The 19,562-nt window shown below is 37.8% G+C and overlaps 1 protein-coding gene across 1 annotated transcript in view; it reads right to left on the minus strand.

The window, feature by feature from the left end:
* Positions 1 to 13,822: 13,822 nt before the first annotated feature.
* LOC122789870 (adhesion G-protein coupled receptor G6-like) overlaps positions 13,823 to 19,562 on the minus strand; it is a 189,934-nt gene continuing 184,194 nt past the window's right edge. The window contains exons 7-8 of the mRNA XM_044057304.1: positions 15,688 to 15,843; positions 13,823 to 14,710 (exon numbers count right to left, since the gene is read on the minus strand). Coding sequence (XP_043913239.1) covers positions 14,571 to 14,710; positions 15,688 to 15,843 — 296 coding nt within the window. The 3' untranslated portion in view covers positions 13,823 to 14,570. The remainder of the gene's footprint in view (positions 14,711 to 15,687; positions 15,844 to 19,562) is intronic.

A 19,562-nucleotide genomic window follows, 5' to 3' on the forward strand; every position in this document is an offset into this window, starting at 1 on the left:
AATTGAAATTCAGAATAGAATTTTTAAATTAGGTTTTTAAACATATACTGTTTATACTGTTATAGTGCAAGGTACTAATAGTGTGTTAAGATTCTTTCAAATGACAAAAAAACAAAGGGTGTCCTTTGTGATGTAAGAGGTACTGCCAGCCATGCCAGGAGAAACATGGCAGTGAATTTGTAACTTAAACCAGCACAGCAAGCTGGAATTTTGTAAATAATTATATGTCATTTGTATATCAAACTGATTTGTACAGTTGTTTGTGCTAAAAATGTATTTGTGAGGTTTGCTTGTGTTAAAATGTAACTATAGTGTGCCCTAGTTTAAGGAAAAGAAATGTATATGTATTAGTGCAACTGAATTAAATGTATAGGTTGTAACAGCATGTTTTGGAAATGAAGAGGTTAATCTTAATCCACCTGACTTTGCAAAATATATCTGAAATTAAATTACTTTATGGGTTAAGCCACAAAGATGCTATCCCACAGTTTTGAATGGAGTCAGAGACACAATCTCTGTGCTAGAGAATAGGTTGTAGCGCCTGTAGGAAGAGTGGAATGGTTTTATGACTTCCAGGAGATCTGAACAAAGCTCTGTCTGTGTGTATGGTAACATAAAGGTGGTAAAAATACTATTAGGTTCTAGTGTTGATGATAGCATAGGAATTAGAATCAAATGACCAGATGTGTGTTATGTCATTCTGTAAGCCAAAAATAATATTTAGATATTAGTAGGAGTTTGCTCTCTGCATTCTGCATTCTGCCTTGAATCTGACAACAAGGACCACTCACACACATCATTTTGCCTTGTGTTAGTAAGTAACATAAGTAGGAAACAGTTATTATTTTTGCTTAGTCAGGAAAAGATAGTGAGATTAGAAGTATTGTTTTTCTATAACTGTGTGAAACTTTCTATCGGTTTTATTTTTAATGTTCCCTGTGACTAAAACTCTGATGTTTACTGTGAATAGATATTTAGTATTTTCTTGTTCTTTTATTATTTATTATTAAATATATTTAAACTTTTCATTGTGGCTGGCCCTTTTTAGAAAATATTTAAGCTTTGAGAGTATTTGCATATACTTATTTGGTGACAGCTCTGGCTACTCCTGAAGCCTTGCTGTTTGTTCACCATTACCATTTGTATTAATATTAACTTGTATGCAGTATAATTGAGTACCCTCGGAAGAGAATTAAAATATAAAAGTTGGTATTGCATTTGCAGTCAAATCTGAGCACTGCAGCACTTTGTGTGTCATCTAAACTGTAACAACTGCTTGCTACATTGTAGCAAGTTTAAAACTTAGAAAAAAATATTTTTCTTTTTAACTAAAACCTGAGTGCTGTAATGCTCTGTGCAAGCACGGTATAAACTGTAGCAACTAGTTACTACATTTGTAGCAAGCATTTTGCTACAATTTATAAAATGATTTTTTTAACTACAGCATGAGCACCACAGATAAGGTATAAACTGTAACAACTGTTTGCTACATTTGTAGCAAGCAGTTTGCTACAGTTTATAAGAAACAATTCTTATTTATTCTAATAAAATGGGGGGGTTGGTGGCAGGGCACAGCAACATGACCTGAATGGCTGAGCAAGAGGGGAGGGGGACATGTTGTTCATCTGTCTAACTGATTTTAAGAGCTTGGGAGGCCATGGATCTGGGATCTATAATAAGTTGATCACTAACTTGGCTTAATATAAGTACAGTAAAGTGCTTTTATTTATTTATTTATTTTGCTTTACACCTGAAGAGCTGAATGGGTGGGAAGTTGATTCATAGTACAGGCACAGGATGCTTGCTGAGCTAGCTCCATTTGTGGTCAGGCAGATTTTTATCAGCCAGAGAAGTTGTTATGGACAATAATTAATAAAGAGTCGAAGTAATTTATCTGAGAGGGGAAGAGTGCAAGAGTTAACTGGGATAAGATGATCCTTCCAATAGAATAAGGTGGTTTAGGATTACCTAATCTGAAGTGATATTTTAAAGCTACACAGGTAAGGCACATGTTCATAATGCAAGCACAAGATTAAAATTCAATATGGAAAGGGATGATGATGAAGCAGAGAGGGAGATCAAAAAATAAAGAGAGTGGGATTTTGGATGCAGATCATTATGGAGAATAATGACAATCATACAGAACATTTCATTTATAAAGTAGCAGAATGTATTCTAAGAACTAAGCCATCATAAAAATGGGGAAAATAGATTTTACCAATAGGGATGACTGCAAGTAGGGGTACAGAAAATAGACAAGATGGGTCTGAAATTTGATGGAGAAAACTGACAAATGAACCAAGGTATTGGGAGCAAATAAATAGATGGGGAAAGGTAATAGAGTAGATGAGGTCAAGGAGACATTTGAACTGCATGCTGGAGCCTGCCTTCGCTAACCAGGGATTGATATCAGGCAAAGAGAAAGGGATGGGGGTCCTCCGTGAAAGATTTGCTCTGCTGGAGGTTTTAATTTAATGTAGAACAGAAGCTGCTATTTAAAAAAAGGATAATTAGTAGGGCATATAAAATATTCCATTATACCTACAATAATCAATCTGAGGAGGTTAGGTTCATAGGTTCATAGCTTGATACTAGGCTATCTGCCCTGGGGCATTTATAAGCCTAGCCAGAGTGTGTTTGGCTTTCACCACCCTTTTAGATTAGTTGACTGTGCCTCTGTATAGTAGGTCACAGAAGATGGTCCTTTTAAGGTTAGTTTACTGTGCCTCTGTCTAGTAGGGACACAGAAGAGATCCCAGGGTAAACCTACAATCTCCCATCCACTCGTCAAGATTTCTCTTGAAGAGGGTCATTGAGGGGCTCTGCCTAACATGGATTGGGATTTTGTTCCAGAGTGAGGGGAGCCTCTGGGATATGAATTTGTCCCTCCAGCATGTCCTATTTATTTCTGTGCTGAGGTTTAAGTCCCTGGAGCGTGTGGCTCTAAGGGCTTTGGATTTCCTGAGGTGGAGCATGCCCATTAATTCTGGTTTGGACATGGCTTTATATGTCAGGCACAGATCGCCTCTAAGTAGGCAGCAAGCAACTGAGTAGAGCTGGAGTTTCTTTAGCCTAACTGCGTAGGGCATCTGTTTGAGTCCATTGATCCTCTCGGTGAGGTACTTTTGGGGTCTTTCTAGTTGCTGCAGGTGTCGGGTAAGGTACACCCCAAATGGGGCAATGTATTCAATTATGAGCCTGATGAGTGATGAGTAGAGGGGCACAATGACCTCTCTTGATCTAGATGTGAACCCTTTTGTGATAAGGTGGGCTATATAGAAGGTCTTTCTAACCACTTTGGCAATGCGATTGTCAAAGGAGAGATTGCTATCTACTTGGGTCCCCAAATCCCTAATTACTTCTTCAGTACTTAATGGATTACCACCTATGTGGTAATTTGTGGGCACTTTGTTTTTCCCAAAGGGGATGACTATGCACTTTTTGGCATTTAGCTTTAGGCCATGCCTCTGGCACCAGCTATCCGTCTCTGTATGACCCTTTTGGAGGATGCTTCTGTCAGTCGGCGAGTCGATTATGGCACCCAGTTTGCAGTCATCTGCGAACTTGGTCAGCCATAGTCCTCCCATGTTAGCCTGTACCTCAGAGAAATATATACCGAACAAGAGAGGTCCCAGGACTGAGCCCTGTGGGATGCCACTTGTAACTGGTTTAGTCTGACATGGCACCTGCAATTCTGACCATGTGGGTTCTATCCCTGAGCCAGTTTGCAACCCATCTTGTGACATAGGGGTTGATATTTAAGCTGGTGAGCTTATTTATGATGCCCGAGTTGGGTATTGTGTCGAAGGCTTTTGCGAGGTCCAGGTAGGCTGTGTGGACTACCTTCCCTTCATCTATGGCCTTGGTGACTGTTTCAAAGATGTTGACCAGGTTCAAGAGGCAAGATCTGCCCTTAACAAAGCCGAACTGGATAGGATCCAGTGTTTGGAGGTTGCCAATGTCATTGTTTATGAGTTCCATGATGATACGCTCCATAGTTTTGCAGACCAGGCTAGTCAGGCTTATAGGGCGATAGTTTGCGGGGTCCGTTGTGGCACCACCTTTGTGGAGTGGGACCACTGTTGCTGTACGCCATTCCTTGGGTACATATCCTGTAGTAAGGCTGAGATTGAACAGTGACTTTAAGTGAGGGTTCAGTTCTTCTTGGAGCTCATGTAAGACGCAGCCCAGGACACCGTCCGGTCCCATTGATGCTGTGTTTTTTGCTTTGGAGAGGGCAGCTCTCACCTGTGCATCTGTGATGTCAGGGAGGCTACACTCTGTTGGGATAGACATTTGCTCTTTTGGGGGGGAAGGGGGGGGAGAAGTTTGCACTGAACCTATCTGCCAGGATGTTGGCAATGTCTGTGGGTTCAGTGTATTTTATGTCATTTTGCACTAACTCAGAGCTTACCTGGGAGTTGCCACGCAGGTTCCTGACATAACTAAAGAAGGCCTTGTGATTATCTTTAGTGTCTTGTGCAATTTTTCTTCTGAAGCTGGCCTTAGATGATTTTATGAGGGATTGTAGTTTCTTGCTAGTACTGATCACAGATGCCTTCCCTTTTTGGGATTTTTCTCTATCATGTAGCAGCTTCCTCCTTCTGTTGTATAGCTTATTTATGGCTGGGGTCCACCAGACAGGTCTCCTGCCTTTGGAGGAGTGAGTCTTGGTTTTATTTGGGATAGCACGATCCATGCATTCCTGTAGGTGTCCATAGAATGCATTTGTAAAGGATTCTGCGGTTTGGGCCATATTTTCCACTGGCCCGGAGGCTTTGAAGGATTCCACTTCAGTTTTGAGAAGTGTGAAGTTTGCTTTTGAGAAGTTCTTCACCGTGGTTTCCTTGGCTGGGGGTGGGGACGGGATATGGATGTCCAGTGAGATTAATTTATGGTCATATCTTACCAATGAGGGGTATACCTCTGGTATGGAACATAGAGTCTCCATGTTGGTGATGATCAGGTCCAATATGTTTTCCCCTCTTGTGGGAGTGGTGACCAGTTGTTCCATAGCATTTGAGTTTATAAATTCTAGAAACAGTTGGGCGAGGGTGTTGGGGCTTGAGTAGTGCTGCCAATCTATGTTTGGGTGGTTGAAGTCACCCAATATGATGGTGTTTGGAGAGACCTTCATATTTTCCAGTGTTCTCAGGAAAGCCAGTGGGATTCCTGAGTTTGGGAGGGTGGTCTGTAGCAGACTACAAACTGAAAGGCAGTTTTGCCCACTGTTAGTTGCACATGGATGGTCTCCGATGCTTCGTGCAGTGCCACTAACCTGGAGCTGTGGATATCTTTGATGAATATGGATACTCCCCCTCCTTTTGTGGTTCAGTCCGAGTTTTGGGGCTGAAAAGCATGGTATTAGGTATAACCTGGTAGTGCTGGGGTGCTCTCGGGAGCCTTGAACCAGGTTTCTGTTACTGCACAGATATCTATATTCTCCATACTGAGGAGAGCCTCGAGTGCGTGCATCTTGAGGTTTAGACTTCTGGCATTGAGCAGCATTACCCTTATGTTGTCTATGGAGGTGGGTTTGTCTTTTGAGCCTTGCCTAAAAAAGGCACTATGGGGGTGGCAAGAGCCTTAGCCAGTATTCGAAAGTCCAGGGGTGAGAGGTGCAAGCCATCACTAACAAATCAACGTGACTTGTCAAGCATGTCATTCCAGGCTGACATACACTGAATCCCTTTGAATGACACCAATACTTTAGCCAATTGTTAAAATTGATCATTTTGTCTTTATACTGTGGCATCATTCTTGGTGAGGGTAAGATGCTACTCAAGGTCAGGGTCATACCGGCCTGGGCTACATGATCTGAGAGCTCCTCTATGTCTCTTTTCATGTAGTCCAGGGAGGTACGTCTCAGGTCATTCACACCAGCATGGACAATGATGGAGTCATATTTGTGCTTGCTTTGGAGTGACCTGAGTGCTTGTGTTATGTGGCGGATCCTGGCACCTGACAGGCAGCTTACAGTGACCTTCTCCTTGTTCAGCCTGGTGAGTGGGACGTCAGTGTGTCTGACAATAGAGTCACCTATTACAAGTGTATTAGGTGTGTTGTTTAGCCTTAAGGGCTGTGACTGTGTGGCACACTGACTTTGTGAACTATGTGATACGTGGGTATTGTTGTGGGGTAGCAGTTGCTTGGAAGTCTGCTTTGGAGGTCTCTGCTGCTTGGGCAGATTTTTATTTAGAGCCTCTGAGTTTTTGTGTGTTTATGTGTTTGGTTTGCTGTTGCGATAGGTCTATGAGAGACTGGATTTGTGGTGTGTGTGGTTACCTTCTCCTCCTGACTGACTGAGCCAGTACTGGGTTGAGAGAGCTCAGCCTCCAGTTTGGCTATACAGTTGCATCTCTCACATATATTTGAGCTTGTTGGGAGGAGGAGAGGGTGGTCTGAGTACATAAGGCAGTTGTAACATTGCCTCAGGATTCCCAGATTCACCAGCTGGACTGGAGAGTAAACTCGAAACTGACTTTTGGACATGCCAGAATAGTATAAGGAATTACTTTTTGACTGATCAAAAGGACCAATAGGGAGCCAAGTACTTAAAGGGAGTATAAGAGGGTGTAGTGCTTTAGTTTATTAGTGCTTACTTATAAGATTACTTATATGAGCAACTGCAGGGCTTTAGAATGAAAACAGAGTGCTTACTTTGAGATTTAGAACAGTTCTAAGGGAAAAAGTGAGCAGACTTCGTGGAGCTGGGAATAGTTAAACCCATTTAAGCGGCACTGCCCGATGCTGCGCTATGCACAAAATCATGCAAAACCACGCAAATGCGGGTTTTAAAGCAGGAAAACTGAAAGAGATAGGAAATTGACCCAAAATGGCCAATAAGCTACTAGTTTCAGGGCTGAGACCATTCCTCCAGGGACAGATAGGCTGCTCAAAGCTCCCCACTCTCACTGGTGAACAGAGAAGCTTCCTCCTATCCAAGTAAGGATTTGGGCAACACAGGAAACTATACCACAGTCCGGGATTCAGCAAAACCTGAAATCTGGACTAATCTATTTCAGCAAAGGCGGGAAAAGAGAATTTTTTTTGTTTGTTTTTTTCAGGAAACAGCAGAAAAACACACAGAAAGCACTGTAAATGGTATAAACAGGCTAGTGCACTTTAGTGTGTAGCCTACAACAGTTATACAATACAAAAACAACTTAAATTGATATAAAATAAGTGCAAAAACTGTAAAAAGCAGAAGGCAAATGCAATTTAAACTTTTTAAAGCACAGATCAGTTAGAAATTCACTTATTAGGCAGGAAAAGGTAGTCGGAGCAAAAAAACAGAGAAAAAAATACTTAAATCTGGAAAAGTCTCTCTTTGGTCTCTCTGTTGCCTATATCAATCTGCAGGACACCATGAGGAGCTGTGCAGAGTTGTATACTGGCGCAAAACCACACAAATGCGGGTTTTAAAGCAGGGAAACTGAAAGAGATAGGAATTGACCCAAAATGGCCAATAAGCTACTAGTTTCAGGGCTGAGACCACTCTTCCAGGGACAGATAGGCTGCTCAAAGCTCCCCACTCTCACTGGTGAACAGAGAAGCTTCCTCCTATCCAAGTAAGGATATGGGAAACACAGGAAACTATACCACAGTCCGGAATTCAGCAAAACCTGAAATCTGGACTAATCTATTTCAGCAAAGGTGGGAAAAGAGAATATTTTTTTTGTTTGTTTTTTTCAGGAAACAGCAGAAAAACACACATAAAACACTGTAAATGCTATAAACACGCTAGTGCACTTTAGTGTGTAGCTTACAACAGTTATACAATACAAAAACAACTTAAATTGATATAAAACAAGTGCAAAAACTGTAAAAAGCAGAAGGAAAATGCAATTTAAACTTTTTAAATCACAGATCAGTTAGAAATTCACTTGTTAGGCAGGAAAAGGCAGTCAGAGCAAAAAAAATGAGAAAAAAATACTTAAATCTGGAAAAGTCTCTCTTGGGTCTCCTGTTATCTGTATGACTCTGCAGGACACCACGAGGAGCTGTGCAGAGTTTTATACTGGCGCAAAAATGTGCAAATGTGGGTTTTAAACAGGGAAACTGAAAGAGATAGGAATTGACCCAAAACGGCCAATAAGCTAATAGTTTCAGGGCTGAGATCACTCCTCCAGGGACAGATAGGCTGCTCAAAGTTCCCCACTCTCACTGGTGAACAGAGAAGCTTCCTCCTATCCAAGTAAGGATATGGGCAACACAGGAAACTATACCACAGTCCGGAATTCAGCAAAACCTGAAATCTGGACTAATCTAGTTCAGCAAAGGCGAGAAAAGAGAATATTTTTGTTTTTGTTTATTTTTTTTTTTCGTTTTTTTTTGTTTTTTTCAGGAAACAGCAGAAAAACACACATAAAACACTGTAAATGCTATAAACAGGTGAGTGCACTTTAGTGTGTAGCCTACAACAGTTATACAATACAAAAACGACTTAAACTGATATAAAACAAGTGCAAAAACTGTAAAAAGCAGAATGCAAATGCAATTTAAACTTTTTGAAGCACAGATCAGTTAGAAATCCGCTTTTTAGGTGGGAAAAGGCAGTCAGAGTAAAATAACACAGAAAAAAATACTTAAATCTGGAAAAGTCTCTCTTGGGTCTCTCTGCTGCCTGTATCACTCTGCAGGACACCACAAGGAGCTGTGCAGAGATGTATACCATAACAAACATTTAAAATCACAGATTTGCTTAAAAAACTGGCGTTTTAGGCGGAATTAGTTAAGACAGCAAGAAAAGTAGAAAAGTGATAATCACTCCAAAGTCATTCTTTTGTCTCTCTGCTGCTGTAAACTCTGCAGAACACCTGGAAGGCACTTGCTGAGCGGAATACAAGCGTAAAAACTGTGCATATTAGGTTTTTATAGCAGGGAAAGATTGAAATGAATTGAAAAGATTGGAATGAAAGACTGGAAAAGCAATTTACAAGAGAACAATGGGAGGACATATGTATGGCTCCCAAGTATGTAACAAAGTCCAGATGGTTTAGGATATTTACTAGGAAGTGTTTGCATAGTAATTTTTATACCCCAAACAGACTTTAAAAAAATTTCCTCAGGTAAACAGCAAGTATTGGAAGTGCGATGGGGAAGAAAAAGGTAACTGGTAGCATTTGTTTTAGAAGTGTAATGAGTTTGTAGGTTTTAAAAAAATTCTTGCAGAGTACTCTGTCAGAAATATTAGATGGACAAATGGCTATAACTAAAGAAATTATTTTTTGAACTGGGACACAAGACCTGAATTGCACAGACATATTAAGGCCTTATTAAGTTTGATTCTGTTGGCTGTTAAAAAGCAATTATTAGAAAATGGAAATCAAAGTCTCAACTAACTGTGTTTGAAATACTAAATATTAAAAAAGAGATAAAAGAACTGGAAGAAAGATATTTAGAAAAGGGAAAGAGCAAATTACATAGAAATAAATTAAGAGAAGGCAGAAATTCAGCAATTTGTGTAATGGACGACCGATGAATATTACAAAGAAACAAAAGATGTGTAATGTATATACATGGCAACATGTTAATATGGTTTGTTTTCTTTTCTGTTAATGTATGTTTGCCTATGTCTTAAGTGATAATTTAATAAAGGTGTTTAATTTAAAAAAAAAAAAAAGAAAAAGATTCCTCTTATGCAAACATTCTGCACATCACTGTATCTGTGTCACCTGTGTTCCAGTTATGGCTGTATAGCATCCTTTTTTGGAGTTATTCTAGCCATTTAAGAAACAAACAGTTGTAGATAAACAGAACTGTACTGAACATATATATGTTTCTTAAAAATGTAATCAAGATTTGTAAATGCAATAATGTAAACATCTAATTTGACCTTTAATAGGTTTATGAATGTAAAGTGTATGCTAAATGTGTATACTTCTGATGAATGTCAAACGTGGCTTATAGCCAAATAAGAAAAGTCAGTCTAAGCCCAATTGCCGATGCCACTGAAAGTGCTATGCAATTAATGTCAAAATCCAGCCATTTTGTTGAATTGCATGTTTTTTATTTTAATCATGGCTTTTCAAGGAATCCTAACAAAGCCTGTCATTCAGTAGTGTTTCTCAGTAAAAACAGTAGCACAAAGCTTAATAGCTTTGTAATTACATGTCCTTGTTGCTTTATAGGATAAATGAGTTTCACTCAGTAAGATTGCATTATACAAAATATTGTTGTAGCAGATTCTCCACATTTCTTAAAACAAAGCAAACTCTATATACTCACTTTAGGCATTATGATGAATATTTTTGATACTTGCTTATAGATGATATATTTATTTCCATAAAAAATCATGGCAAGAGAAAATGTCTTTAATTATTCATATTTTATTAGCTATGCTTTACAGTAAAAACACATATTAACATACATTTATTGGCAAAGATATACTGACCATTTCACACTACTGAAATATGAAACTCCAAAATTCATTATAAATATTAGTTTCACTTCTTCTTAAATGTTATTTGAACTAAGTTGCTTTCTGAAATAGAAAAAAAACATTTATCAACACACTTTTCATGCTTAAATACAAAAGCTTGAAATGAATAACTCTTTGAAATGAATTAACACAATAATGAATATTATTGGACCAGTGATTTTATTCTCTATCATATCTGGTGTAGCTATAACTAGGAATTCTGGTTCTGTGACAAAATCAGCATCCAGTTACAGCAGAATTAAGTTTTGTGTTCCTTCCTATGGCTGACATATTGTAAAGCTGTGCACAAGACAAAGAAGAAAACATAGATGGAAACATGTACTATGCAGAAAAAGTGCATGCATGTGTCAGAACTGGATGAAGTCCCTTAGAGTAAGAAATCTGGACAAAGCCACAAATAATGGGGGGGGGGGTGGTCAAAGACCCCAAAATAGGGACACCTTTTAAATATTGCTCTTACAAACTTAGAAAGTTGATAAACTAACAGGTTTTCTATTAGTCTGAACTTTCTGAAGGATATGAAGTCTGAAACTCAAATGTATACCATTATTTTCTGACTTCAATCCTCAATGATTTGCCAGTGATTTGCCAGAAAACCATACTTTTATCAGAAACAGGCCAAAATATGAGGCAAAAATCTAGACGTTCTGTGAAAATCTGCACAATTGAGAGGTATGAAAGAAGCAAAATTATTTAGGAAAACAAGTAGTTGAAGTACATCTGACTTTCCTTTTTAGCTCTCTTTTTGTAAATGGTTAGCCTAACAACAAACGGTCTGCTAGCAGTACTAAATGACAGACACAGTGTTGAAAGGGCTTAGCCAACCTCTGTTGTGAGAAGGAACTTGACTTTTCCAGGTTTCCATATCTAAATTAATGTACTTTTAGTTCACATTACAACAGAACATGGGTAGTATGCATGGCTATTTTTCTTTTTTTCTTTTGGGGAGTGCTGGCTGCTCATCCTTTCCCCAGTTGTACCTATTTGTCAGTTAAAAGTTATTCTAACAAAATATATCACTAGAATTATAGTATTGCATTTTTCACTTTGCCCATTTCTTAGAACCATCTAACCCTCCACAGACCCAAGGTTAATGTATAGTATCTTACATTAGTTTATAAAAATTGTTCCACTGTATTTATTGCCTCAAATGTGGTGAGCGTGTTGGCCAAACTTCTACTCTGAGAATATCAAAAAATTAGTTTTGCTTTCCTAGAGGTGTAATTCTATTAGGCTGGCTAATTAACAGGGATTCTTCTCATATCATCATAGAGTTATTTAACTATCCTTCTGCCCTAGAGTAAATCACACTTTTGATATTTTAACTACTGCTTTTAATGAAATCATTTTGTTGAGCTGTGAGCATTGAGTGGGATTTCAGGAAAGCAGCATTTGGGCACGGTTATGTATTCCTTAGATGTACTCTGCCTGCTATGGCTTTTATCCAGGTTTTTATCCAGTTAATGGGATGTATTTGTAGAGAGTAATTCAAAAGCTAATAAGAAGACAGTCAGCAAAACTATAATATAAAATATTTGAATGACATAATTTTCATATGTTTCATAAGTTTCATAGGATGAGCACTAGATAATATTACTACACTATTTTTCCTTTGTTAAGATCTACAGATAGGAAAGCTATTTCTGTTTTTTTTCAATCCTGCACTCACCTCTCATACATATCTCTGGTAGCTAATGACTAATTTGTTATTCTTGCTAATGTATGCATCCAAAGTGTTTCAAGTTTAAGGTGCTCTTTGTAATTAAGAACCCATTCTGCTACTACTTTTGGACTAGGAGATAGTCTTTGCTTTAAACTACCCAGTGAGTTCAATAAAGGAATTTATTTATGCTCTTCCTTTCTCTGACTTTGAATGAAGTTAGATGTGTCCTTGGTCTCTAAAGCAATGCTAGCAAATTTGGACTCATACTTTTGTTAAAACTCATTCTAAAAATAATTCTGAGCAGGAATTGTGGTCTGATAATTAATTGACTGGATTAGGCTACAGGAAGAAGTTATTTTTAATTGTAGCATTGATTGCACTCACTGAAGCATAATAAATTAAGCCTTGCCCCTTAGCATAGCCCTCGACTTATTTGCCAAGAATAAGGAGTAATGCTAAAAATAATGGGGGAGGGGGCTAGGAGGTGGCAAAGGCCACAACTCCTAGACAAATTTAAAGTATTACTTTAATGTACTTAAAAAGTTAATAGAACAATTTTCTGAACAATAAGAAATATGAAACTCTAATGTTTGGTATTATTGACTGAATGTAGTTCTCACTGATTTATCAGAAAATCAAACAATTTATGAAGGACAGAGCAAACATATGATGAAAAGTTAGAAAAGTTCTGCAAAATCAAGGACAGCTGAGAGGTATGGTATTCAGTTATTTGAGCTGGTTATGTGATGTGCTGTGTTTCTTGTTTCTGGTTTCTTATAAAAGTCAGAAGTCAAGAATTATTAGGATTTAATTTGTTATAACCAGAAAGAAGATCAGTCAACACTTTATAATTGGATTCTAAACTCAGAAGAAAGCATAGTGTGTCTAAAGTGTATAATTTAGCATTTAAGATTAAATCATTTCTTTTATTATTATCTGAGTTACATACCATGCAAAATGCAATATGTGAAGTCACTAGGTCATGTTACAAAAAATCAGCAGTGAGCATCACACTTTTCACAAACACTCTTAGTGATAAGCTTCTTTTTATGCTTATTGGCATATTTGTGCTGTCACAACTTCATACTTTACATATTTTGGATTATTACCAGCAGTGATTGAGATATCCACAGGGCCGTTGTTGCAATGTGCTTCTTCGTTAGTATCTAATAATGAGAACATGGCTCTGACTTTGTACACTTGAAAGAGAACTGTACTCTGTCTACCTTTTATTACTGCATACAGTCAAGGGTATATGTTTGTTTTGACATTGCTGTATTCTGCCAAACTTTTAAAGTCACACAATGCAGATTAAACACAACCACACTTTATTTTTCAAAAATATATAGGCTGGATAAACACTATAATTTTTGGATGGGCTATCTGCTTTCATGTTGCTTCATAACACAGGACAGCTAACTATCAATACTGATCACAGGTATTTATATATATATATATATATATATATATATATATATATATATATATATATATATATATACACACACACACACACACACACACATATATATATATATATATATATATATATATATATATATATATACATTATATATATATGTATATGTGTGATATTATATATGTATGTGTGTGTGTTTATATATATATATATATATATATATAAATATATATATATATATATATATATATATATATATATATATATATATATACTTCTAAAATTAACAATTGTCTCTCAGTTGCCAAAAGCCCTAACTAGTCAATTGCAAGTCAGGGGTAACACAAGTCATTAAAAGAATGCTTAACAGAAATAATGTATTGTATAGGGCAAGTCCAACTATACTCCTAAGAGGGCACCCTCTTACATAAATATAATAACCTCATAGATGCATAACTATGGAGAAATGACTGAACAGTGGCTATATGAAGTTTGATGTCACAATTACAGTAAAAGTTCAGGAATGTAGCCAGGAAACTGCAACACAGGGGAAATGGGACTAGGACCTCAACACCCAGGAAAGCAGACACTAAAACTGATAAAAAAAACAGTAATAATATATGCACTATGGATATAGCTGTGAATATCAAATGTATGACACCATGCTCAGTTTATATATACTGATAACAAGTAAACAGGAAAGTTCTAAGTATCAGTTATGCTACACTGTAAACACTCATAAACTTAAAGCACTTCTATGTATAGTGTTTAAAATAGTTGATAACATAACATTTATTTTTGTACCATGAACACTCATTGTATGGTTCTTTAACTACTTCCTGTGTGTAGTGTATAAAATAATTGATATGAATATAACTGTGTTGTACCATCAACATTCATTCCATGGTCCATAAACCCCTTCCTGTGTGCAATGCATAAAATAATTGATATGACTATAACATTTTTGTGTAGCGCTGACTTCACAATACAAAAGTACTGCTTACATCATTCAGAAAGAATTCTTGATTTTTCAGAGAGAGAGATCATTTAATCATCGGGGCTGGCACATCTAGATGATTTCCATAATAATTCTGAAATTCCTTTGCTGAGATCCTTTGTGTGTTTGCAGTCATATTCATGGTATAAGAAGATGATGTAAAGGCTTGGTTATCATACAGGTGATCTGCAAACAGAAAGCGTTGAACTGCTGTTAATAATTTTTTTGTGTATGCCTGTCACAACATCCTCAAAACAGAACAGGTTGCAATAAGCCAGCATTTCCTTTACAGTTATACCTCTCAACCTAGACAAAGCCTGAAATAGGGACAGCTTTTAAATACTGCTGTTATAAACTTAGAAAGTTGATATAACAGTATATGTGTTAGCATGCATTTTTTAAAATACGAAATTTGAAACTCAAATGCATGTTGTTACTTGATGATTTTAATCTTCAAGTGATTTGCCAGAAAACCACAAATTTTATGAGGAACAGATAAAAAATGTTCTTCTTCTTTTGGCTTTTCCCAGTTAGGGGTTGCCACAGCAGATCACCTGTCCCTGATTGACAGTGGAGTTTTATGGTGCCATGGTGCCAGCCCGGCACCCAACCTTCCACAGAAGGCACATGCATGCACACACTCACACCTAGGGCCAATTTGGAGTGTCCAATCCACCTACAGCATGTCTTTGGGATGTGGGAGGAAACCGGAGCACCCGGAGAAAACCCATGTGACCACAGGGAGGACATGCATACTCCACACAGAAGGCACCCCAGCTGAGAATCAAACCAGAGAACCTCTTGCTGTGAGGCGGCAACACTAACTGCTGCACCACCGTGGCTGCTCATTTGGATGCAAAGGAACAGAGCAAAAATATGAGCCAAAAATCTGGACAGTTGAGAGGTATGTTTACAATTCTTCCATTATAACTGAAAATTTCTAACCATTCTCATTGTAATGTTGTGACTACTAATCATAATAATGTAAGTACTAACAACAATGATAATCTTGGTACACACTATAAAGGTTATAATGCAGAGAAGACTGATCATTGTAGTCTGGTATGCTGCAGCTAAAGGCTACCAAAAGCTACCAAGACATGACTGATTACACTGTAACATTCTGCACTTACAAAACTGGTTACAAAGTAATTATTTTCTACCTTCTTGCAGGCTGACTGTGAAGGTCCTTTCAGAGACAGAAGTATTTGATGTTGAGCTGGTGGAGTTTGACTTTATTGATTTTCTTGACTCTTCTGGAGACTTCTTAGCGAGGCTTTGATGTTTGGATTTTGCATTTGAAACACTTCTAGTCCACTCTGTAGTAATATTTAAAAATTTTAAGTGCAATTAACAAACATTATTTTCATGTATTACCTTAAATGATTCACTCTTATTGTTAGCCTTGGTTACGGACATTATTTGTCCCACTTATATTCCAACAGTTTATGTAGGAATCAGTAAACAAGTAGCCTGGTAATGCCTAACACAGTCAGCAGGTTATAAGCTGGCTACTGTTTTCATGACAGGAATAAAGATGTCCCTGTAGCATAAGCCAAGCTATTATTGCTACATCTTACTCATAAAGTTTTCCAAAGCTTAATTCTATTGACCATCCGTGTTTTGACATTAACTGTTTCTCGAACTAAATCCTTCTACATGGCACACCTCATCACAAAATGGTTCTCATCCAGGAAAAAAGAGGTCATTGTTCCCCTCTACTCTACACAGATTTGACCCATTATAGAGTACAACACCCCTTTTGGAATGTATCTCACAAGACATCTGCAGCAGCTGTAAAGGCCACAGAAGTACCTCACAAAGAGGATTACTGGCCTCAAACAGATGCCCTACATTGACCATCTCAAAAAACTCCAGCTTTACCCCATAGCATATTGCCTACTCTGAGGTGATCTCTGCCTAACATATAAAGCTATGTCAAACCCAGAGCTGTTGGACATGCTACACATAAAGAAATCCCAATCCCTCTGAGCCACATGCTCTAGGGACCTAAACCTTGTCACCACAATAAACAGGACATGCTGGAGGCATAGATTCCTGTCCCAGAGACTTCCCATACTCTAGAACAAGCTACCCATCTATGTCAAACAAAGTTCCTCATTAGCACTCTTCAAGAAAAATCTTGATGAGTGGATGGGAAATAGGAAATTCACCCCAGGGATCACTTCTGTGGGTCTGCTCGACAGGGGCACAGGAAAATAACTTTCTTGGGTGGTGTAAGCCAAGGAACCTTATTGGCTAGGCTTACTTAGGCCCTTGGGCTGATAGCCTAGTACCTACCTATGAACCTATGTAGCATATTCTTGCATCTGTAAATATGTATGCATGTTCATTTTTAGCACATCCTTTTAATTGTAAATATGTTTTGTTCATTTCTTATGTGATCCAATTCACCTGGGCTATGCCTGCAAATGGCCCATTGATATCAGTGCACTACACCAGTAAATAAAAAAAAAATAATAAAAAAATAAAACATTTCACACTTCTATAGATGGCAGCAGTATATAAATCTTCTGTGTGGTTATACTCCTGACACTTTAATAATCTCAGTAATCGAATTCAATGTCAGTGGAGCAACAGGCAGCATACTTGTCATTAGTCCTAGAAGCCCAGAAGGCTGTGTGGTCTACTCCCAGTCCAGGTGATTGGATTACTGACACTTCAGTGCAGCATAGGGGTCGGGGGCTGCTGCTGCTGCATTCATGAGAGTGTCATCCTTTAGATGAAACCCAGGGCAAATTTCCCCCAGTAGTATAAATGCCATCTTGGGTCTCCCCCATGAGCCTAGTGGGACTAACCTGGTCCACAAAATGATAAAAAACTCCTCTGGTATTACACTGTGCCTTATGAAAGGTGTGCTGAGGAGGTAATATAGCAGTTGGCCATCTGTATTTCCATTTCACGGCTTGGTAATATGGCCCACATAGACAAACTTCACCCCCTGTCCTCACTGCCACCTCAGCATCACTGATGTCTCTGGCTCTCACAGTATTGTATTTACTTCCATTTCTAACCACCAATGAATAGTACAGACCAAGATGTGAGAATGCTGGAATGAGCTGCTGACCTAAATACCCAGACTACAGCACACCCACCCATGTGTACTAAACTGCATAACAGACTAATAGAAAATGTGGCATTTGGTTTGGAGTTAACCCCCCCCCCCAAAAAAACTTCAGTCAATTTCTTTCCAAATCATACTCAGAGAGGTGTTTTGCTCATGATGTTCAAAACCAAGTTCAAATATCCAGATTTGGTACCACACAATCTCTCCTTTTCTCTGCATCATCACAAGACAGTCAGTGAATGGATTCCTAGTAGAAGCGTTGTTTATTCTTTTCAGAATGGCTTAGATTCCTCACCTGAAACACTTTAAGTGATTTTCTCATGTGCAATGTTGCATTAGATGACAATAAAGAAATGAGGGTTGTTGAGACCCCATGTGAAAGCTTTGCAAGACAAAATGTGTATGACTTGATATGTCACTTCCTGTAACAGTGGGAAATAAATGCATTACAGGCATCCTAAAAAATGATTTTGCATGTACTCAGGTGCTGTTGCCAACTGTCTCCAAGTTACTCTTATCTTCATATGACAGCATTGCATTCTTTGAGAAAAGTATGATCTAACAAAGCTGATGCAGTGTGATATTACTATGACTATTTTACTGGTAATCAGAGCACAAAATCTTCTGTTAGAAGATGCTAGATCATACAACAGAAGTAATATTTTTGTACCATTGCCTTAAGGATATTGCTCAATATTTTTAGCGTTAGTTTATTTATACGGGATATGTGACAGTTTAGGTGGGTTAGTTCCATCACACTATCGCATGACATGGAGAATTAGGGTAAACTAGAAAACACTGATGCTCTGTGTGGATAATGGTACCGCCCCTGGCATGTTAAAATTTCATCCCAGGAACTGTAGGCCACACTATCTAGGGGAAACAACTAGGTCAAATAGAGTGGCTAGAGAAAGGCTTGATAGTCGAGGGTAACGAGAGAAAAGAATAACTTATTAAAATAAAACAATAAAGCAGTAATATTATAGAATGATGTGCACTTAACCTTGAGAGGATTCAAACATTTTATACTAAAAAATAGCTCATCTCTGGGAAACCAACAGTGTAATGAGGTTAAGATCACTGAAACTGTATCCGATCAAATATTGCTTATGAAGAAGTGACATGATCTGGCTTATAGATGTTCACAAGGTATGTTATTATATGGAACTGTTGGTTTAAATCTTACACAATGACAACACAAGGAATAAATCACCTGTGTATTCTTACCAGCAAATAAACTGGCAGGAAAAAAGAAAACATTTTTTAGACCAGAACTGATAGGTCAAATTACTAATGTTTATGGTGATAAAGTCTATATTATCAATATAGTATCAAACAGGATTCATAATGGTCTTGTATGAGGTCATGAGCCTTTAAGTAACATTGTAAGCATCACCATTAGCTAACTGTTTAAGACATTAAAACAAAACCATCATTCTTCAATGTTCAAGTTTAAAAGGAATAGATTATATCAGAACTGGGTTACTCTGGGGAAATGTGAACATTTTAATTGCGTTCACTGAAAATGGGCAAAATTGCCCAGTCAGTCTTCCCTGGTAAACAAATGTTAAATAAATAAATAAACTTTGAATGTATATTACAGAATCATTCACTGACAGGTAGCATCTAGCTAGGTGCTAAATTTACTTCTGCAAATAAAAGGTCAGTGCTAATTATTTTAGAAGTGGAACAAAAATGGACAACATATTGTTGTGCTGCCGATAACACATTGAGTTCAATGTTTCGCTCATATGATAGTAGGATAAATCAACATAATCCTGTGAGCCTATTTTGCTTTGGTTACCACTGTCTTCAAGAAAATTGCTGGTGGCCATCTGTACAGTACTGGGTCTGATATACATCAATATGCACACAGTTTCTCCTCCCCGGTTCCTTTGTTCTATTATTATTTCATTTCTAGTTTGAATGTGAGCTATGTAGTACCCTTGT

Source organism: Protopterus annectens, chromosome 15.part0 (assembly GCF_019279795.1).
Source record: "Protopterus annectens isolate FY-2018-M chromosome 15.part0, PAN1.0, whole genome shotgun sequence".
NCBI lineage: Eukaryota > Metazoa > Chordata > Ceratodontiformes > Protopteridae > Protopterus > Protopterus annectens.